Source organism: Sander lucioperca, chromosome 3, assembly GCF_008315115.2.
Source record: "Sander lucioperca isolate FBNREF2018 chromosome 3, SLUC_FBN_1.2, whole genome shotgun sequence".
In the NCBI taxonomy this organism is placed as follows: Eukaryota; Metazoa; Chordata; class Actinopteri; order Perciformes; family Percidae; genus Sander; species Sander lucioperca.
In genome coordinates this window covers 37487010-37510379 of record NC_050175.1, presented here as the reverse complement: position 1 = coordinate 37510379, position 23370 = coordinate 37487010, and the positions used below count along the sequence as shown (strand labels likewise).

The 23370-nt window shown below is 39.4% G+C and overlaps 1 protein-coding gene across 1 annotated transcript; it reads left to right on the top strand.

Moving 5' to 3' along the window:
- The first annotated feature begins 992 nt into the window (after nt 1-992).
- Nucleotides 993-16892, top strand: dapk2a (death-associated protein kinase 2a). The gene is made up of 9 exons (XM_031323686.2): nt 993-1251; nt 1541-1657; nt 5850-6071; nt 8090-8228; nt 8488-8617; nt 9768-9843; nt 9955-10107; nt 12152-12197; nt 15471-16892. Exons 2-9 carry the CDS (start codon nt 1596-1598, stop codon nt 16122-16124), a joined length of 1482 nt encoding a protein of 493 aa, XP_031179546.1. The 5' UTR covers nt 993-1251; nt 1541-1595; the 3' UTR covers nt 16125-16892.
- The last annotated feature ends 6478 nt before the right edge of the window (nt 16893-23370 follow it).

Below are 23370 nucleotides of genomic sequence, written 5' to 3'. Positions count from 1 at the left end.
CTAAAGGCTGTTCTATGCTTCTGCGTCAACTCCACGCCGTAGATACACCGTCGCTCTTACGGCGTCGTGACCCTTTCGGAGTTCTGCGTCGGGGTTGCTTTGCATCGCGGTGCATTTCAAATTATTGTTGTACCCTCAACTATTATCGTTATGTTGGCAGCACAATCCAGAAAGAGTTGTTCAAACTCAAAATAATTAATGCAACTAGTTCACTCGTTATTTTAAGTTGATACAACAAAGCACTTTTTACAGTGTAGTTGTCAAGATATTTCACTCAAAATCAAACTGTCAACCTCACGGCGATGGAAGAAGTGAAGTGAAAAGTCAGGAGATCATCAAAATCAGCAGGATTCATACTCTGGGGAACATGAATGTCTGCAGCAGATTAAATTTATATATATATATAATAAATTTGTTCTTGATTGGGACATAAATAATTGTAACCAATAGGCTAGCTTAGAAAGTTATGAAGAAAATGGTAAGGGAGGGGTGCAAGTGTGAAAAATAAATAAATCTTTATTGATCAGAATTTGCATTTAGCTTTCCCCATGAAAGAGGCACCACCAAAGAGTCAAATAAATATATATTTTTTATTTGACTCCCTGATGGTGTCTATTTACAATTGATTTTCAGAGTTGACAGTGTGCTAGAGCGCGCGAAACAACAGGTGTGTCATAGTTTCACGAGCTGAACAGACGGACGAGCCAAGAGGCAGAGCGCGCGCACAGACAGAGTCACGCCAAACCTCATTTGTATTATTGCAAAGTAAAAGTTTACTTAAATGTCTGCAGAGTTACATACATGATTTAACTCTTCTGAATGTATCGCTTGAGTGCGTACGTTTCCGTTTTTGATTCGGCTTGAAAATAATACACCTAAAGCTTCTTTTGAAAATAAGTTTTCACAGTATTGTGTCAGGTAAAGATGTAAGGAGCAGTGTGAAGAAATAATAAAAAAAAATGTTTAAATTGAATTCAAATGTACTGCTTTGCTCGGCTCACAGTTGTCATTCATCCGTGCACTACATTACGGTAATATGTTACGTTTCATCCACTAATATCATGCAGAACGTTATGAGCAACGCCACGTTAAATCTGTAGTTTTCTGAATGAAGTTCAGTGTGACGCTGTTCCCGTGCTAGTGAGCGGAATGTGTTGCTGGGAATTGGAGTGCTCTTTGAACACAAGGAGACGCACACAGCGAAAGGAGGAGGACATGGTGTTCATGATTAAGACTTGACGTTTTTACATGGTAAGACATTTTATATTCACTGATTGTTATGTGTTGTATTAGTTATGACTTATGACATTTACAATAGGCCTACTAGTCTCTTACTTCAGTGTCCAGGGCCAAAAGGTGACCGAAACCGTCGGTGGGCGACTGTTTAAACTTTCAACTGAATTGCATTTTCGATATCAGGATAGCTATGGATGTTTTAAAAACGTTTCTCTCAGATTTTGTATCTTTTAGTTACATGTAAAGAGTTGTAGAAACATTTTTCCAGATGATAATAATAACTGTGTAACGCTTGTTATTTCAGGTTAAGAGAGATGAAGTATTATCCTAACTGAAGAACATCAGTGAGGACTGCAGCCATGGACTCATTCAAACAACAGAAAGTGGAGGATTTCTATGAAATTGGTGAAGAGTTGGGAAGGTAAAGACATGCACGCATGCAGTATTTATTCTCGTTTACTTCTTAATGGTAAAATATTTGTATCTGTTTTTTTTTTATTTTATTTAATGAATAATGGTGAGATGTTTAATGTAAATCAGAGTCCAAATAACTGATGGTGTGAATGCAGACACTTTAATGCATGCCAGGGTAATGCTATCTTAAATCTAATAATGTATAAATGGATGGATGGATAGATAGATAGATAGATAGATGGATGGATGGATAAGTAGATAGATGGGTAGATGGATACTACCTGCTAGCACTACTACTCCTCTATATGCTGTACATTTTATTTATTTATGGCTGGGTTGAAATAATCGATCGTCTTTCTGTGAGTGATCTGAGATTATTAATAAAATCAAGACATCTATCTTTTATAAGCCTACATGTCTTTTCACCATGGAAAAGTTCTTTAAACAAACTTCTTAATGTAAACATTAACCTGGTGCATTATAAAAACATTTTAGTGTGTTTGCTTCTTTCTTGTACAATGTACAGCAGATCTGAGATTCTTTTTTATATCCAAGCAAAGTTGGTATTGAAACTGAAATGTCCCTTACCTAATTGATATTGAATCAGAATTGTAATCGAATCGAGACCTTGTGAATCGAAATATAATCAATTCGGGGGAATACTTGGCGATACCCCGCTCTATTATTTATGTATTTATTCAATTATTTCAGTGAGAGCCGCAGGAAAACCTCTGTTTCTTTCTATTTTAATGTTTTATATATAAAGAAATTATTTATGAGGAATCCGGTCATGATAAATTATGATTTAGAGGAACTTATCTTGTTTTTTTTTAATTGTTTTGTGTGAGGACATACAGCACAAAATTCTGTGAATGGCAGATGTAAAGTGTGGCATAACTTCTTCTAGGGCTGGGCAATATATCGATATTTTATCGATATTGTGATATGATACTAGATATCATTTTAGATTTGGGATATTGTAATATATGTTAGGTGTTGTCTGTTTCCTGGTTTTAAAGGCTGCATTACAGTAAAGTGATGTCATTTTCTGAACTTACCAGACTGTTCTAGCTGTTCTATTACTTGCCTTTACCCACTTAGTGATTATATCCACATTATTAATGATTATTTATCTAAAATCTAATTGTGAAAATATTTTTGTAAAAGCACCAGTTTTCAACCCTACAATATCGTCGCAATATAGATTTCGATATATTTGGTCAAGAATATCGTGATCTCTGATTTTCTCCATATCGCACAGCCCTAACTTCTTTACATAATCTTTTAGTTGATCAGGAACAGTGAGTCAGACATCAGTAATATTGATTTTAGTGCTGGTGTAGAGTTTGTGAGAGGTATTTGTAATAACAACATCTACATAGATTTCATAATAAGGCACCATTCATACTGGGAAACTTGAGATTGCATTGCTCAAGAGCACCAACAAGCGTGTAGGTCGCTGCACCGAGCAGTTATTGTTGGTCTATAACAATATGGAAATGACTCTGAGTTATTAACTGCATGCTGCAAATACTTCCTGCACCTGTGATAACTTTTATTCTCCTTGACTGCTTTAACAAGAGTCAAATGTGTGAGCCAAAGCTTCCTCTTTGATACATGAGTGCTTTCACATACAGTATATTCACACATTAAAGTGTTTCTATACACCTCAGAACACTGAAATAATACTGGTAGAGAAGAAAGGGGAAAGAAACATTAACTTGCATGTGTTTTAGCCCTATAGGTTTGTTGCTGTGCGTCGTCAGGTGGAGACAACTGCTACGCGTGTCATGCTGCTTTCTAAAGGACTCGTCTATCTTTAGCTGCGGCTATATCTACCCCCAGACTGGCTGCACATGAGGAAGTGGAGTGTTAGATTACAAACCACTCAAGTGAACCAGAAATAAAGAGATACAGTTGTTCAGTCAAATAACCTTTTGAATTTTAAACACGTATCTACATCAAACAACGTATTTTACATGACGTGTTTGCTTGTGTTGGGATGTGTGAGTATCTAAGAGAGCCGAATTTACAATTATTACTTTGTGGCAGAATTTGTGTGATGCTATAAATAGACTGAAGTGGTGGGAAAATATGAGTGAGTAAGAAAATATAATCACAGTCAATCCCACCAGTAGTCTGAGTCCTGTAGCATGGGTTATTGTGGGGTGCACAATATTAATTAAGCATTTAGCAACACACAAATAATAAAACTAAACTTAATAGGGTAATTGTGACATCAAGATGATGGTGGTGGTGATGATGATAATGATGATGTCCATGCTGCTGATGGAGACAATTTGTGTTACAATGGAAGAGACGTTCATTGAATTTTTCACTTATTATACAGGAAAGTTAAAAGTAACATTAAGTTACAATAGAATTGGGCCTGATTCAGTTTCCAGCAGGTTCCTGTTCTGCAGAAACATAGAACATAGAACACAGTTACGGCACATGAGGACAGAAACACTTGTACAGGACATCAGCGTGGGCTAGACAGATATAGACAACTTAGGGGCCATCCACACGGAGACGCTTTTTGGTGCAAACGCACATATTTAGCATCATTCGTCCACACGAATCCAGTAAATGCACTGCCTGAAAACGCACTTTTTTGAAACCTGGTACCAGTGTGAAAAAATTCGAAAACGGCTCCCTTTTGGCTTCGTTTGGACGGCGAAACCGCGTACTTATCGTATCGATGATGTCATCGCCACACCCCTCGACCTCTTCAATCAAGTGAGGGCAAGTTTAACTGTTGAGAAGGAACAGTTTGTATGTCTTTTTGAAATACGTGATGGATGGGAGTGTTCTGATGTGATGGGGAATGTCGTTCCAAATTTTGGCGTATGTATGAAAAAAGGATTTCTGACCATATGTCTGGTCACTTTGCACTGTATTGTGGGTATTTGTGGCTGTGTCCTCATTCTGCCGCCTTTTTTTAGACGTTATTGATGCTTTGTTTTGTACACTTAGAAATGTCAAAGTCAGTCACCAGTGACTATTGCTGATCTTCTAGCCCACTGGTACTCGGGTCAACCCCCCCACCCCCACCCCCACCACCATCAGCAATCTCCTTCTGAATTGTGTGACTATGTTGTTTTTCATGTATTGTACCTTGCTGCAAAACCAATTGCACTCCGGGGACAAAAATAAAGTTAAGAGTTTAAAGGTTGAGATGGACCAGTAGAGGAGCAGTTGTAGCTTTTCAAAGTTAGAAAATGTCTTCTTTGATTGAAGTGCCCCCATCAGGCCAATGTGTGTACTTTTTAAATATCTTTTAGACGTGTCTGTATGAAGTTATAAGTTGCATGTTGTCTGGTGAGATGAACCTGTTTTAGCTCAATTTGTCTTAAATAAAAGAAAAACACACCTTTTACACGGAGGGTTCAATAGCGACTTGTCACTCGAGCCAACACACAAAACCAGGCTAAATTCAGTAAAGAGAACCATTGGAAACAACAATGAAAACTGTAACAATTAGTCAATTCATGAATTAGTCAAAGAGCAAAAAAAGTCTTTTTATGAAAAAAAAAATCCAAATATTCTCTTGTTTTAGCTTTTTGGATGTTTATGTTTTTTTTCTTCTTCATTTTTCACAGTTTTCTGATGTTATACATGTATAGGCCAAATGATTAACTTATTAAATAAGAAATTAATTGGCAGATTAGTCGATTTTGAAAATAATCATTAGTTACAACCCTAATAACAATATGTGAATTTTGAGCCCAATACTCACATTTAAATAAATATATATATATAATTTAATTTATATATTTTTTTTTTAAACAAACAAACATAAAAAACAAGCATTTAGATTTTAGATTTAGAGAGATCTTTATTGTCATTGTATGCAGTACACCGAAATTCTGTTGGAGCCATCCTCTCCAAATAGCAGCATAGAATAAAAAAGATAAAAAAATATACAGTATATATATATACACACATACACCAGCACATTCTCACCCAAGCACATCTCGCACATACACATTCATTCCATGTTCTCAATAAATAGCTAGAAACCAGTATGTAATAAGTAATGATGACAGGGTTTCTAAATTGCCTTAAACATGTTACTCACTGATTGATGAACCAGCAGATACCAATACATCTGTTATAAGCTAAAACTACTAAAAACTAGTCTAGCCTCTCCTACTTCTTCAGATCCAACTCTGTGTGATTCCTCCTCTGTGTTTCAGCGGGCAGTTTGCCATCGTGAAGCAATGCAGAGAGAAAAGCACGGGGCTGGAGTTTGCTGCCAAGTTCATCAAGAAGCGTCAGAGCATGGCCAGCTCTCGAGGCGTGCGGCGCGAGGACATCGAGCGGGAGGTGGACATCCTGCAGCAGATTCAGCACCCCAACATCGTCACGCTGCACGACGTCTACGAGAACCGCACCGACGTGGTGCTCATCCTGGAGCTGTGAGTGACAGACCATCAGTCAAGGGAGTTAGTCATCATAACACAGTTGTGCATTTCATCTTAATCATATCATATAAAGCCTCTTAGGCTACATCTACACTACTACGTTTTGGTTTAAAAATGAAAATCTTTATACATGACAACCTATGTCAGGTTACAGGGCCCCACGTTCCATTCAGCCCAAGATTATTTGTTCTGGGAGATGGGTCAATCCTAAGCGGGATGGATAAGCACATAAGAAGCTCGGTCCAGACTAGTGTAGTCTCGCATTGCCAGACCTTCCTCCACAGCGCTGCAGAGGAGGGTCTGGCTAGTCCACACAGCATTCAGGGATGGGAGAAAAAAGTGCTCTGGTTTTTTTGGCATTTCTTTAAAGCTTTAGTGTGTAACTTTTTGATATTAATGAACATCATTTACATTCAAGGAGGACACGAAGGATTAAAAAAACCATGATGCACTCTTCAGAAGAGGTCATTATCTTCATCCGAGTTTCTGCGCGCGAAAGTCACGGGACGACACAATCTTCTGAATATAGTCACACTGAGAAATACAGAGAGAGTTGTGTGGAGCTGATAGTCTTAATTAGCTTTGTAGCAACTCATTTGGCAATGGCTTGAACGTAATGGACGTTCATTAACATCAAAAAGTTACTCACTAAAGCTTTAAGATTCTTGTAATTACATACAGAGCCATCAGTGGTCAGGCACCGGCCTACTTTAGTGATCTGCTGCCCTCTTCTTATGTTGTCAGCAGATCTTTGAGGTCCTCTGATCGGGGCTTACTGGCTGTTCCCCGTACTAAGCTGAACACTAAAGGTGACAGAGCTTTTGAAAAAGTCGCTCCTAGACTGTGGAACGCGTTGCCTCTTGTTTTAAGAGTGGCTGCCTCTGCTGACATCTTTATAAAGCAGCTAAAGACACATCTTTTTAGTCAGGCGTTCGTTTAACTACATTGTTGACCGTATTCCTCATTTATTTAATGCTTTTATGTCTTACTATGACCTACTGTGGTTTATTGTGCTTTTTATGATTATCAATTTGTTATAATGTAACTGTAAGAGCCATTTTCATTTTTTTTGGGTGTAGGACACAAATTGCCCACTGGTGTCACTAGTGTGCTTTAGAGTGATGTCTATTTTGGGTAGGAACCTTTCAACACATAACAGGGGGTGCTTTTAATCGGAGTAGCACAAATAGTTTTTAACCGCATAAAAGCGCTAGACACCGCAACGCTCATGTGGATGTGGAAATGTTTGTTGATGGAGCTTAATGGACAAATGGATTCTTGCACGTTTATTTGAAGAACATTGTGATCAATACATGTCTATCAAAACGCAACGATGACTATTGGAAACTGTGATCCCAACAGTAGGCTACTGAGTGGTGTAAGGTGGAAGAGAGCACATCAGCTAGTTTACTAGCCATTGACTGTTAGTTTCAAGTCCGTAAAGCAGCCCCTCAGTGGCTTTAAGTTTTTAGGCTTAGCCATTATAGTAACTATTTATTTGGCCTGTGAAGCACTTTGTGACTCTGTCTGTGATAAGTGCCATACAAATAAACTTTACTTAATTACAATGTATATGATAGAATCAGTGTGGTACTAAAGAAACATGAGAAATAAAAGGGAAACAAATATAGGTATGTTTTGGTATTAGCTGTGTTAATGGTATTAAACATATATAATAAAGTTTAACATGTGTCCATGGCAGTTTTCATGTCCTATCACTTTGTTTTATGCTGAATTAGAGAATGTGAAACATTTTCTATAGTATTACTCTGGGGTGCCCAGATCAGTTGGTAGAGCGGACGCCCATATATAGAGGTTTGCTCCTTGATGCAGCGGGCCACAGGTTCGACTCCAACCTGCGGCCCTTTGCTGCATGTCATTCCCCCCTCTCTCTCCCCATCTGTCCTGTCAATTAAAGGCCTAAATTGCCTCCAAAAAAATAATCTTTATAGTATTACTCTGCACTGAATTGGTGACAGCAGGCAGTTGGATGATGCGTGTCTGCGTTGCAGGGTCTCTGGAGGTGAGCTCTTTGACTTCCTGGCACAGAAGGAGTCTCTGAGCGAGGAAGAGGCCACTCAGTTCATCAAGCAAATCCTCGAGGGGGTCAACTACCTCCACGCCAGGAAAATAGCCCACTTTGATCTCAAGGTTTGTCCAGTGAAGACACACTACACTCAGGTTTAACCACATGTGCTGTGGAGGAGACAACTCCCATTTCTGAGTCACATCTTTGCACTGAAATGCACCTTTCAACTTGGCCGTGACATTTTGTCAAAGCGACAGAAGCGTGTTGTTAGATGTTGTTAAAATAGAAATACAGATATCATACGACAATGTCGTCTGTATTTTGTTATTTAGGTAGGCGTTTCTCAAACATTTTAAACTTCTCTCTCTCTCTCGTCTGCAGCCAGAAAACATTATGCTGCTGGACAAGAATGTGCCGCTGCCCAGAATCAAACTCATTGATTTCGGTCTTGCCCACGAGATTGAAGCCGGGGTTGAGTTCAAAAACATCTTCGGAACACCTGAGTTTGTAGGTAAGACAAAGTATAAACACATACACAACCGAGAAACAACGAAACACAAGTCAGAATCCTCCACCCAACACACCTGCTGACGTACAGTCAGACAAAATGAAAGAGTTTCCAGATTAGCAAGTATGTAGATGCTCATGCATGCAAGATGCAGAGTATCTCCAGTGTCCATAGCTGTCATTTGATGTCCATCCAGGCTGAAAATGTCCAGACAGACACAGTCAGGGCTGTCCGGTGAAAGATCTTTAGAAAAGGTAACTTAGATTGACAATTAGCCACGCTAAGATAACATGTCATAGCCTGGATGCCAGCCGAACTTAGCCCCGCCCACAAAATTTAAGGTCGGGAAGTTCGGTCTGGACTTGATCCGTTGTGGAGCAACTATGCTCCAACCAGAGCTGTTCGGACCAATCAAATTGTCAGGGCGGGCTTTATACGATGATGGACAGATGATCAACAGTTACAACAAAGATGGCTGCTGCTGGAGAATTGAGATGTGTAGATTCCGCCATCGCGTCTGTTATAGAAGATATCGACAACGCATTCATTTTAAAAGAGGAACAGTGTGCCACACCCGTCCGCCGCCTCGGCCTTTGCTCTGTCGAAGCCTGGCTTTGACTTGCAGCTTCTGTGACGTCTGTCTCCGTTGCTCTGATTGGTTGTAGGTCTATCCGTTGCTCTGATTGGTTGTAGGTCTATCTGTTGCTCTGATTGGTTGTAGGTCTGTCCAATTGAGTGCAGAGGCATTTTCTTTCCTGGTTCGGTTGAAACACGCCCCATAATCACAGCCCAATGGAGCAGTATCAGACTCATATTCTGACTAGAATCTGAGTATGACCACGTCATGCTAAAGATCTCATACTGTGTAAATCAACATGAAACTACTAAGTTGCAGTTGAGTTTTACCTTTACCTTTACCTTTACCTTTCTGATATAATCATGTTTTCATATCTCAAAACCAATGTCTTCACACCAGGCCTCCCTTAGATGACTGGAGGAATCGGTCTGCGCAACAAGATTCAGAACCTGTGATATTAGATGCTAAGGGAAAGGTTTGCTGGACTGGTAATGCGTCACACTGAACAGGAGTCTGCTTATTTTTCAACTACTTTAACAGAGATATTTTCTGCCTGTCATCTGTTTGCCTTTTAAGCACCGGAGATTGTCAACTATGAGCCACTGGGATTAGAAGCAGACATGTGGAGCGTTGGGGTCATTACCTATATCCTGCAAGTGAACCACGAATACCAAAATGTCACTTAGAGTATACTGCACATTACATTGCAGCTCCTGTCAAACAGGGGGATGAACTGCTCTTTCTTTTTTACGTTTTGTTCCAGGCTGAGTGGTGCTTCGCCTTTCCTGGGGGAGACCAAACAGGACACGTTGGAAAACATTTCAGCCGTAAATTATGAGTTTGACGAGGAGTTCTTCTGTCACACCAGTGAGCTAGCCAAGAAATTCATCAGCCAGTTGTTGGAGAAGGATAAGAAGTAAGAGCTGGAAATCCAACACTCCTCCATCGCTAGCCCGTTGGCTGGAGGATGTTATGCTCTTACTTACACCTACATTGTGTAATTTGTTGAGTTGATTCTTAGCAAAAAACCCTTTGTTCTTTCACAAATATGTACTCATTCATGTGTAATTACTTCCACCAACTAATCAAAGTATTCTTGTACACGTAGAATCTGACGCTCGCTCGAATGACGGCAGCCATGTAGCGCCTCCATCTTTAAAATACATTAGCCAAAGAGGGACATACCTCCATCTTTAAAATACATTAACCAAAGAGGGACATACCTCCATCTTTAAAATACATTAACCAAAGAGGGACATACCTCCATCTTTAAAATACATTAACCAAAGAGGGACATACCTCCATCTTTAAAATACATTAACCAAAGAGGGACATACCTCCATCTTTAAAATACATTAACCAAAGAGGGACATACCTCCATCTTTAAAATACATTAGCCAAAGAGGGACATACCTCCATCTTTAAAATACATTAACCAAAGAGGGACATACCTCCATCTTTAAAATACATTAACCAAAGAGGGACATACCTCCATCTTTAAAATACATTAACCAAAGAGGGACATACCTCCATCTTTAAAATACATTAACCAAAGAGGGACATACCTCCATCTTTAAAATACATTAACCAAAGAGGGACATACCTCCATCTTTAAAATACATTAGCCAAAGAGGGACATACCTCCGCATTTCGCCCTCTTACACCTGTTGGCACCGTGACGAATGCCAGGGGGAGATTACTAGTCAGGGAAGCGAAAAAGAGAATTAAAATGACAACACGACAGGCAAAGCAACAAGACCAAAGTTAATATTGGAGTGGCTAGAACAGCTGCGTGTAAACGATGGAGAGAGCTAATTTCGGGTTCAGCCACCGTAGGAGGAAGGGCTAGAAAGTAATATTCAGTTGGTTGTCATATACAATTTCACCGCTAGATGGGAGAAATTCTTACACAATGTAGCTTTAAGTTAGAAAAAATTAAATTTACGTTGAGAGAGTCAATGACAAACTTTTACTTGAGATGGCAACCCATCATTACCTACTTTAAGAACTTAATTTTTTTTTTGAGAATGTGCAGTACACAGGCAAATGCTCATAAAACACCTACGTTTATGTTTTGATTTACTAAGGTTATTATTATCAGTATTACTTTGGCATTTTGATATGATACCTTGATGTGTACCCCCCTTATTTTTTTGTTGTGTTTTTTGTTTTTACTTTACTCTTAGTCTTTTACTTGTAGTGTTATAATGCTAGTTCAAGGCATTTTGATGAATGATGTTTACGATGTAAACGACGTTTTTTTAGCTTAATTTACCTTAACTGAACAGCTTCGGAGTCATTGGAATGGTTATATGACTTTTTTTCGGGTTGAATGGTGGTCGTCTGTGAGCGGAAAAACCAGCCTTGCAACTTTTGGCCGGCAAGCTATACTTCAGCGTCAGGAAGTATGGCGTGATATTAGGTCTCGCGATGTAACGAATTGCTTCACGGCACTGCACACATGCGCCAATTCAGGAACCGGCTAGCAAGGTAGCGATGGAGTTTTTCACATTATCGTCATGGCTGAGCCGGCTAAAAAGAAGCAGAAAGCTAGGAAAACATTGTCGGAGGAACAGAGAAAGAGGAAACGGCAGACTGACCGAGCGAGTTTTTACACAGTGCTACCAAATATCTATTCTGAAGCTGTAGGGGGAGCTCTATGGAGAAACCTGCGAGCAAAAAGTGAGAAAACAGCGAAGAAATGGCCAAAACGGCATAGTGCCCCTTTAAAGAAAAAGGTTTAAAAAGTGATATACATTTATTCTATGTATTTCCTGTGTAATTTCCATCAATAAACAGATTTTTTTTATTATAAAGAAAGAAGTAAGAGCTCAAGCGTAACGTAGTAAATGACGTTTTCTTCAAGGCAAAACAAAGTGAATCTCTGTGTTTTAGTTGTGTAATGTTCATGTTTATGGTAGTTTAGTAACATTATTTTGACTTTTTCTTTTCTCTTACAGGAAAAGATTAACAATTCAAGATGCTCTAAATCACCCATGGATCAAGGTAAAGTGTAAACTTAACTTTAGTTAAGACATTTTTTAAAGGGATGGTTCGGAGTAATTTCACCCTAGGCTGCTTTGCACCTTGACCTCGAGCCAAACACCTCCCCCCCAGAAGCTTTTTTCCCTTGGTCTAACATTGGTCGAGTTAGCGCTATCAGCCAAATGGCTTAGTGCAGGCGCTAACGGAACCAAAGGTGTATCTCGTAAATTACACCACTAATAATGCCCGGAATGGTACCAAACTTCTCCAGTAGTACAAATAGGTTCTGTACTCATAAAACAAGACATTGGAAAGTTTGTACACCAGGAGTTTATTTAAATAACACTTGCCTGATGGCTTCTCCTCTCTGCTGCTACCGCTACCGCTGCGTCGACGTCACTACGAGTATTTGTTTACAGTAAATGACCAATAGTAACTCTAAATGACGGGTTATCACAGAAATACAAACATGTAAAGATGTGCAGATAAAGCTTCATATCCTCAATTATTTTTTTACTTTTTTTACAGGTTAAAGGTGCTGTAGCTAGGATTGTGAAGATCCAGGACTTAGCCAAAAAATTTGAACATCAACAACTTCTCAGTCCCTCCCCCCCTTTCTGCTAAAGCCCAAAACGGTCTCCTAAGCCCCTCCCCCCACAAGGGAGAATGAATGCGTGTGCATGAGCAGTGATTGACACGCAGTTAGACACCCCGGCCCTGATTGGTGCATCTGAACAGGGAGCTGTGGATTTTTGCAAATCACACTACAGGCTGTAGGTGGTGCCAGAGGAGCGGGATTTTTTGGCCTGCTTCATGTAGTTCTACTGGAACATAGGGTCAGTTTCAGCAAATATGGCTGACCTTTCAGTGCGCAACCAAAGCTGGAAGCACAATGACCTTGTGCTCTACCTCGCGGGTTTATCTCTGATCATGTGTAGGTGGCTTGACTTCCTGTTTCTATTGTGAAGTTTGAAGAAGAGCTTTGCTGAAGCAACACATTGCCTGGTAATTCCAGCTTGTTATAGACAGCATTATTGTGCTCTACACTGAAACAGGAAGCTGTTCCTATTTAAATCTGCACACATTTTGATACTAAGCTTCCAGGTTCTTTTACCAATGACTGCTGTTTTCCTTAATTTAGACACAGGTTGCGTCAGAAATCCCATACTAATACTAGTAGGCTAAAACAGTATGTGAGATAGTATGAAGTATGAGTATTTAGTATGAAAAATAGTACGTCAATTGCATAATATTTCCGGTTAAATATTACAAAATGCAACATTGCAAATCATCATATCATTGTGGGTGGAGACTTTAATCTGGTCCAGGAACCTATACTGAACAGATCGTCGAACAAACCATACTCTTTAACTAAATCAGCCAAAACTCTGCATGCTTTTGCCAAACGACTTGGGCTCACTGACCCATGGAGGCACACGTCTCCCATGGCCAAATCATTCTCTTTTTTTTCTCATGTGCACCACACCTCCTTCTGGACTGCTGCATGTGACGCCAGCTCTCTATCTCTTTTAATTAGTCTATCTTTTCTACTTTTATCTTTTGGATGTTGTGTGTCCTTACTGGTGTGTGTTTGTCAGTGTGCATGGGTCTTGTTGTTTGTCCCCATTTCGGACCTGTACTGGGTTGATTTGCGGGGGGGTAGGGGACTTGAGGGGAAGTGACATATCAATTCCACTATGCTGTGTTCACTTTGTTTACTGTGTTGTGTCACTTGTTGTCAAAATTTAAAATTCAAATAAAAAAAGTTGGAAATACATATATACATATATATATATATATTACAAAATGCATATGTATCCCACAATGCAATGCAGTAGTAACCACAAAGTTCATAACAGACAAACAGACGTCAGCTAAGGCAGCTCTGTAACATTCTACATAATTTAAAATCTGTGATTTTGTCACCTGCAACTGTTGGTCTAGTTAATGACCTTTTTCAGTAATTCAAGCATTATCTGGCAATGCCGCAAGAGTGGAGGTCGGCAGGGGTTACCACGGTTACGCGTCTCCAACCGGCAAGGAGGCTGTGGAAGTGATGTTGAAAATTACAGCTTAGTGCGTCCAAAAAAGATACACACTAATGTTGTTTTACACAAAAGTATGTCGAACGATAGTATAAATATTGAGTGTGTAGTGCATTGTATGCAATTTCGGACTCAACCATAGTATAGAGCTTAACAGTGTGTTTCCGGAAGTAAAAATGCCATTGATTATCAGCCATAATGTCTAAACCATCCGAGGTAGACTGACCATGAGCTGCGTGGTCGTGAAACGAAAGTTTCTGTTCCTGTAGAAGCTACAAGTCCGTATGAAATCAACCTTGTTTTAAGAAAAACATGTTTTATCCATGGAGAAAAACTACAGTACCCACAATCCTAAGCGTAACAGTAACGTCTCTGATTGGTCCAACTCGCTGTTACCATAGAAACATTTACTGTACCCGCGAAACCCCGAAAGGCTAGAGCGAGCTTCTGCGATTGAAGTCTATGATATAGTTACTGTACACAGTCTTGTACCTTTTGCCTTTTTTTGCCATTTTCAAAATGTTTTTTTGCGCCGAATCAAATGTTTTATGCTCACGATTCCTCTCGTAGCTGGTTGGCTTGGTTCCAGATTTAAAACTCTTTATATAAGCAGTTTTCTAAAAGTCAATGAATGGAGAAAAACACTTTCAGAACCAGAGCCGTTAAAAAAGTGGACGGTCACTGTTGAGCTCTACAGACCTTTCCAATGGAATTCCATTGCTAGGCAACAACCTGCACCCCTTGTTAACTTCCTGTCAATTGATTTCTCATATAGAGCTGAAGATCTTTGCCCGAACCCGATGGGACCCAACGGGTTCGTTCGGCGGTGGCGGAGGACTTATTTTATTTCTTTGTTCCAACTTCCAAGCCTAGCGCCAACGTTAGTCATGATGTTAAAACATTTATAAATGACTCATTCTTGACAAAAGGCAAAAGAGCTGTGTGCGTGCGCACATTTGAATAATGTCGGGCTGTAAACCGGTTCGGGCTTTTAAAAAGCTGTCAATCAAAACGTACTTGTTGGGCTCGGGCCGAATTCTGTCGGGCTCGGGCCTTGTCGGGCCTAACTTTTATGGCCCGATTACAGCTCTAGTCTCATACGCTGCAACAGGAAATCAACTTGGGGCAATTAAGAATGTTTATTTTTACAACTGTGAAATGGTCTATATAATAGCATGAGCTGTCTGTATCTGTGCCTGCTCCTTTCTTATTTGTACGACACTAACGCTCCCTTTTTTAATCCCTGAAGTCCAACGAGCACAAGGAGGAAAATAAAGCCCAGGAGCCGAGGAAACGGGAGCGTCGCCAGCTGAAGACCAAGCGCCTGAGAGAGTACACTATCAAGTCCCACTCGAGCATGCCACCCAACAACACCTACGTAAACTTTGAGCGCTTTGCCCAGGTGGTAGAGGACATTGACCAGATGGAGAGCTCGTTCGTTAGCCTGGCAGCAGCCCACGACTCTCTGCAGGAAGACATCGATGCCATGGTCTCTATATACAACGAGAAGGAGGCCTGGTACAAGGAGGAGAGCGAAGATGTGCGCCACGAGCTCTCGCAAATCCGCTACGAGTTCCGTAAGGTGGAGGCCTTTAAGAGGAGCCTGCAGGATGACATGCAGGCTTTCAGCTCCAGCCTCGGGGCCGTCAGCAGCCGCTACCAGGAGAGACAGAGCCACCTCGACGCACTGCGTCTGGAGCTGAGCAACGAGCTGAAATGGGTGCAGGAGGTGATGGGTTCATTTCCCACGGATGGCGGTGGCGGAGGATACTCCAACTGCAGCTTCTCCACCGTCTTCAACAACGACGTGAATGAAGCCCTGAAGGAGCTGCTGAACCGCTCCTGTGGAGGAGAGCTGCTGTCCGGGATCAACCTGGACTTTGAAACCGGACAGCAACGATGAATGCTTTACAGTTATTAGAAAATCATTTAAAATCACAACGCTGACAAGTACAGATTCAATGTGACTATAGGGAGGACTGTGTCAGGTCGTAAAGGAGGAAATCTGTCGCTAGACATAAATATTTAGCAGAAATATAGTTTCACACCAGAGAAGTATTGTCCTATTTTTGCAGACAAACTGCACATTTTCGTGCTGGAAATGCTAGGACTTTGGTCGACTATAGACATTCTTATTTGACTAACACTCATATGATTTTGTCAACTAATCGACAGAGCTGTGCTTTGAGTGGTCATCAAGACTAGAAAAGCGTAATATAAATGCAATCCATTTATCATCTGTAAAACTGAGTTTCTTCACAAAAGAATCATGTAACAGCACCACTTTAAATCTTGTGTTTACCAGAGATGTACTCATAAGTTTCTTGGAAAGAAGTCATTTAGCATGAAAAAGCATTAAAAATGACTAATCGACTAAAGACATTTTCAACTCTTTTTGACTAAGACCGATTAGTTGACTAACAGGGGCCAGCCCCAGAAAAAAACTAATTTCAGCAATGAGGTACATCCTCACATGTTCAGCAGAAGCATTTTAGTATCATTTTTATTTCAGTAATGTCAGTCTGTTGTGCTGTGTGTTAGTTAAAGGTAAAGGCACAGTGGCTTTTTCATTTGAGTATTTTGTTTCCGATAGCTTAATATAAAAAACAGTATTAAACATTTGTATTGGTACTATGGATGTGTGCATTATTAAATTATATCTGCAAATGTCCCATCAAAGGTTTTGAAATGAAATTAGATTAATTCACACGTTGAAAAGTAGGTAACTCATGGGTCCAGATTGAACAATGCTGTGACAGCCAGCTGATGTTTACACAGGTACGCTTACACAATATTGTTGACTTTGTAAAGTTGCACTGAACCGTATCACCCACAACATTTATGTTACTCCAGTCTCGTGACTGTATACGTGTACATCAGCACGTACAGAAGATCAGCACAGTGTTCACTTGAGTCCAGTGAACCAATTAATTGTGGACTTACACATTACTGAACTGGATCAAAATCTGAGCTGGTAGCAGTTTGGGCATTTAAAGGTCCCATATTATGCTCATTTTGAGGTTTATACGTATTTGTATTTTGGGGTTTATACTAAAACATGTTTACATGATTTAATGTTTAAAAAAACTCTTTTCTCATACTGTTTGTCTGAATATACCTTTATTCACCCTCTGTCTGAAACACTTTATTTTAGTGCCTGTCTCTTTAAGCCCCCCCTCCCGAAAAAGCCCAGTCTACTCTGATTGGTCAACATTTCCTGGTATTTTGCATCTGTGCTCCCAGAGTCTCTGCACGATCATTCCAGCCGGGGAATGATTGTAACGGCACTGTAGCGGCACTTTGTACCTATAAATAGTATATTTGTGACATCACAACTGTATGGAAGTCCTGACGGCTCGTGTAAAGGCACAGTTTCTGGATTACGTTTTTATAATTTCACATTATTTACATAGCACCTCAACCTGCTTTATAATAAAAAAAGACATGGAAATCTCACTGTTTACAATATGGAATCTTCAAGGTGCTTGCAGATTACGAAAAGTAAAAAATCTCTTTAATTATACAACAATATCCAAACTTACGTCTTAAAATTGTTTCAGTAAAGTTAAATGCAGAATTTCAGAAGAACCGTGTTGGCTGAAGCTGGATTTTCTGATTAGTAGACCAGTCGTGCAGAATAAGTTACATGACAGTTGTGTTCATTTTCACAGTTTTTGTTTTGGTGGTGAAAATGGTCTGATGATTCATTTGAAATGCCATTTAAACTGAAATTTTCAGACCCCCTAGGCCAGCTGCTGAATCATGGAGCTAACAAGTGTGTCAGCTGGGGGGCATTAGTCATGTCGGCAGTGATGCGAGCTGCTGCCTGCTGGGATAAACTGGAACAGATCAGAGAGAAGGACCAGCTGGGACACGAACGAGACTTCAGACCAGGAGGGAAAGCTGCACCTGAAATAAAAGGTGACAGTCTGTATAATGAGTACTTTTACTTTTTATACATTTAAGTATATTTTGCTGATGGTACTTATGTAATTTATTTAAGTAACATTTTGAATTTAGGACTTTTACTTGTAATGGAGTATTGTTTAGACTGTAGTATCTCAGACTGTGTTCTGATTATTAAAGGACAAATCCGGCGCAAAATGAACCTAGGGGTTAATAACACGTGTACCAAGTCGACCGTTCTCTGGGATATGTTTTCATGCTAATCGAATGTGACCTGTTTTATCGCAAACGGCTAATTAGCTTACAACGCTAGTCGTCGGGTCACGGATAAAGTAAAAAGAAATCGCTATTTCTATACCACTAACAAGGCTCTAAATAGCATCACACTTCCATGGTAGCATAATGAGGGTCCCTACATGTAAACCGAAGCATTGAGAACTTTGTAAGTGTACAGACAGTTTATTCAAAAGATAGTTTATAAAGACAATAGCATTCACGTATACATGCGGGCACCATCTTGGGAAAACAGTCACGATCAGTTGAACGACGAACGCCGTGCTTGAGCTATGTTACTGGTTGCACGGCGTTCGTTGTTTGAGTGTGTGGTGCTATTTTGTGCCTTGTTAGTGGTATAGAAATAGCGATTTCTTTTTACTTTATCAGTGCCCCGACGACTAGCGTTATAAGCTAATTAGCGGTTTGCGCTAAAACTGGTCACATTTGAAAACAGGATCAGCTTCCGAGATAGAGAGTGGGAGTGGTCTTCTCTGCGTCTGCACTGTAAAGATAACCACAAAACCCACTGTAGACACCACTTGACATTACATCGTGTCACAACTGAGTGAATTTCTGTCAACATCATCATAATAATTGATAATAATAAAGATTCTTAAACAAAGTATTTACTGCTAATGATAAACATTACTTCTACTTTTACTTTTACTTACTGTTTGCTACCTGTTTACATCTCCACATATATATGTATTACTTCTCATTATGCATATACTACATTTCTGTTTACATTACAGTTGATTCACTTTACAGTTACTGTACACCTGTATACCACAAATATGTATTATTCTATTTTATATAGCATATGTTTTATTTTGTTTACAACTTACAGCACAATTGTATGTAGACATTTTATTTTTATTGTTGGTCATTGGTCCTATATTTATATAAACACCTTTTTTCCACATATTGTGTACTTAATAGTCCTGTCTATTCTTAAACTTTATTTATCCAGCTTTGTTGTCCTTGCTCGAACAGTAGCTGTCATGTCTATTTCTGTTTAAGTACATGAGAGCGATGCAAAAAAACTGGAGTTAAATTCCTTGTATGTGTACTCATACTGTGGCCAATAAAGGTGATTTTGATTCTGATTTTATTGTATCCCTATATTTTAGCTTCTGAACTTTTTAATGTCTTAGATTCTCATTTTTTACTTTACTTTTCTTTTTATACATATTTAGTTGTTGGAGGCAGCCTGACATCTAAGATTGCCACTGCCAACGACTGCTTCTCTGTAATTGTTGTGCTTATGACAATAAATAAATAAAAATGTGTCATATGTTCACATTTTAATTATTCGTGCAATGCATGCAATGCCATTAGTGAAACAGTGATATGGCAGTATTGGACACTTGCTATGTTGAACTGCTGCGTGTTTTGGAGCTTCTTTGTCTATGTGGGTGTGAATGACACTGCCACTGTTGACTGTATGGTGTGTGCAGAGAAAGAGCATTTAGGCAGACAGACAGGCAGGGAAATTATCATGCTGGAGGACAGAAAAAACATTGTGACAGATTGCACAGAACCACACACAACTACCTGCCACCTGTAACAAGACATGAGAGACATATACTTTCCACACATTACAAACACCCCAAAAAGATTTTAAAAACATCCATACCGGCTGGATGAAATACAGCAATGTGCAAAGCAAGATTTGTGAGCTGTTGTGACCACTGAAATAAAACCACCATAAAGGCTGTCAATCATTTGTGTATTCCTGCACTGACCATCTGCAGTGCTGTGCTGATCTCTGTATACTGTATAGCAGGGATCTTCAACAGGGGGTCCGTGACCCCTAGGGGGTCCTCAGAGTCAATGCAGGGGGGCCTCCAAATTATGGTTAAGTTTTTTAAGTTGTTTTTTTTCAAAAATTAGAAATGTCCTAAAAAATTAATCCAACATATTATAAGCAAACTGGCCTATAGGTAAGGTAGTCACTAAGGCCATCCACAGATACAGTTATTTCTAAGGATTCACTGTGCCACATGTATGTTTAACATTAAAACAAGATTTATAAAATCATTCAAACAACTATTTTAATAGCTTAGTATTTTATGCAAAAAAGGTATGTCTATAAAGGCTTTAGTCCGCCCTACAAGTGATTGTAGACCCAGTTTAATATGCAACATTTTATACAATATATGTAGTAGGGGGTCCCTGCTCCGTCTCTCTTCCAGTTAAGGGGTCCTTGGCTTAAAAAACGTTGAAGACCCCTGCTGTATAGACCATAGAAATAAAATGAAATAATTATATTTCTATGGTATAGACACTCACAATCATACACAACAGATACCTCGATATACTTTGAAAATGCTGCAGTGTTTGAATACAGTAGTTCTCACTTATTTGTTTTTATTTCTTTTTTTAACTGCAATGGCCACACTATTCTATTTGTTATCTTAATTTATCTTTACTTATCTGTATATATAGGCCTATATGTAAATATTAGTTCAACTTGACCTATTTTAATTTATATATTTCATTACAATGTTGCAATGTTGCACAGCTCTGCTTACACTTTATTCTAGTACATGTACATTTTTGTTTGTAATTCACACAATGTAAATGTCTATTACTGTGGAAGTCCATTTCTGCCAATGTGATGAAAAATAAGATCCAGTAAGTGATAATAATGAGTTACTTTCTCAAAATAACGACAGCAGTTTGGTCCGTTTTTAACCGAACCGTAGAGCGTTTCGTGAGAGAGTCTAGCTCGTTTGGGGTGGTGTGAAAGCTCTTTTGAATGTGAGCTTGTCTACTTGAAAATGTGGGTCTCAGTTTGCTTCCAAGTGCTCTAGAGTTCAGTTTACCTTAGGTGAGAATGCAAACCAACCCAAATACAGGAAGTGAACCAAAAACAGTGTTTACTAGCCTGCAATTTCAACCTTGCACATAATTTACAAACCTATATATGATTTAAACAAAAGGATGATAACTTTAAAATCCATGACCTATTATGACCACACATCGCTGGTTGTCTGTCATCGTCATCTCTCTCTTTCTTATCAGGGACCGCCCTCTCTTTCACTCGCTGTCTGTCAGCTGCTCATATTGTTCGCCTTCTTCTAAAATATTAGAAACATTAAAGCAAAACCAGAAAACCCAAGATGATAAAAATGTGCGTTGCGCTCTTATTTCTGAGACCAGGAAGTCTTGGCCAATAGACCAGCAACAGTTTCGACCCATTTTTCTTTACACTGTTTGGTGTGCTTGTTAAAGTGCAGTGTGAACACTATCAAACCAAATGAAAAATACAACAATGTTGCAACTTTAACCGAAGTCTACCGAACTAAAGGTGTGAAAGCGCCCTTAGTAGACTATCTCAAAATAATGAGAAGCTTTCTCAAAATAATGACAAGCTTTCAATATTAAAGTACTCATATTATGCTTTTCCCCTTTCCTTTATTGTGTTATATATCTTTTTTGTGCACGTTATAGGTTTACAAAGTGAAAAAGCCCAAAGTCCACCCCAAAGGGACTTACCATCTCCAACAGAAAACACTGTTCACTAACTGCTCCAAACAGCTCTATTGTAGTCCAGCCTTTACTTCAGAGACAAACGTGGTCACTTTGGAACACACGTTATAATGCTCACCTAGCTGCTAGCATGGTACGCCCTCATACTCTGCTTCTGACTGGCTAGTAGTCCTTACCTAGCTACTGTCAGGGCACGCCCTCATACTCTGCTTCTGACTGGCTAGTAGTCCTTACCTAGCTACTGTCAGGGCACGCCCTCATACTCTGCTCCTGACTGGCTAGTAGTCCTTACCTAGCTACTGTCAGGGCACGCCCTCATACTCTGCTCCTGACTGGCTAGTAGTCCTTACCTAGGTACTGCGCATATGTGACTCCCAACAAAGATGGAACAGAAGTGAGAGGTCTCACTCTGTAGCTAAAACAGAGAGCTCAACACACAGGGTGAAAAGAGGAGCTGCAGCAATGTGCAGTACAACAAAAAGATGGTGTTTTTTGAAAATTAAACCATGTAAACCTATTCTGATATAACCTCTAAATCAGTGGCGGATCTAGAAAATTTGACATGGGGTGGCAAAGGGGTGCCAAAAGGTCTTGGCAGGATGGCATTGGAAGACGGATCACGGAAACCCCCATATGTAAATGGCTTGTGTGGCAAATAGAGGAAAAACTGTAAAACTGCATAACATAATTCTATCATTTGTTTGACCTTTTGGTTGATCATAATTATTGATATAGTAAGACAAATAGAATAGAATGTGTCTTATTTTATCAGTAATTATGATCAAACAAAAGGTCAAACAAAAGAAACTGTAAAACATCATTAGATAATCTAATTACATACTGTATGTACATATTTACATATCTAACCCTATAACAGGGATAACAGATAATACAACAGAATAGAAATAGAAATAGCCAAAAACTGAAAACACTGAGTAACATGACATGTTTGTGAATTGTCCTTCACATGAGGAGCGAGATCCCGCGGATCCACGCGACTACGCAGGCAAAGTGTCGTTCCCTGTGTGAAAAGTCCTTTATTTTCACAATGGGGACATTCTCACTGTTGCAGCAGCGAGGGATAGTGATAGCTTCATATTTCACTTCCTTTACGACAACTTTTAACATTGACAAGATAAACATGAGCAGGGGCTAAACGGCTTTTCAAATCCAACATCGAAAGTATTGGACAGTTTGAATAAAAGTAAAAAAAAATAAGTTTTATTGTGGTAAATGCACATCTTAAATAATAGGTAGTTGCTGAGCGCACATGGTTATTGGAGTTAGAGAAAATGGCGTCCCAACTGGCGCATACTTGGGTGTACTGCTCTTGTGCAAAGAAGACATCCATCTTTTTCCTTTCCATATTTCGTAAAGTGACGTATTTAATATATAAATATTCTTTGCCATATTATAGGAATCATCAGAAATCATTACATTCATACTGTACATTCAAACATAAACAAACTGGT

Coding starts and splice junctions, on each gene's coding strand:
- dapk2a (XM_031323686.2), top strand. CDS start 1,596: ATGGACTCATTCAAACAACAGAAAGTGGAGGATTTCTATGAAATTGGT. Junction 9,844..9,954: donor GGGGTCATTACCTATATCCT/GCAAGTGAACCA, acceptor GTTTTGTTCCAG/GCTGAGTGGTGCTTCGCCTT. Junction 10,108..12,151: donor TTGTTGGAGAAGGATAAGAA/GTAAGAGCTGGA, acceptor TTTCTCTTACAG/GAAAAGATTAACAATTCAAG.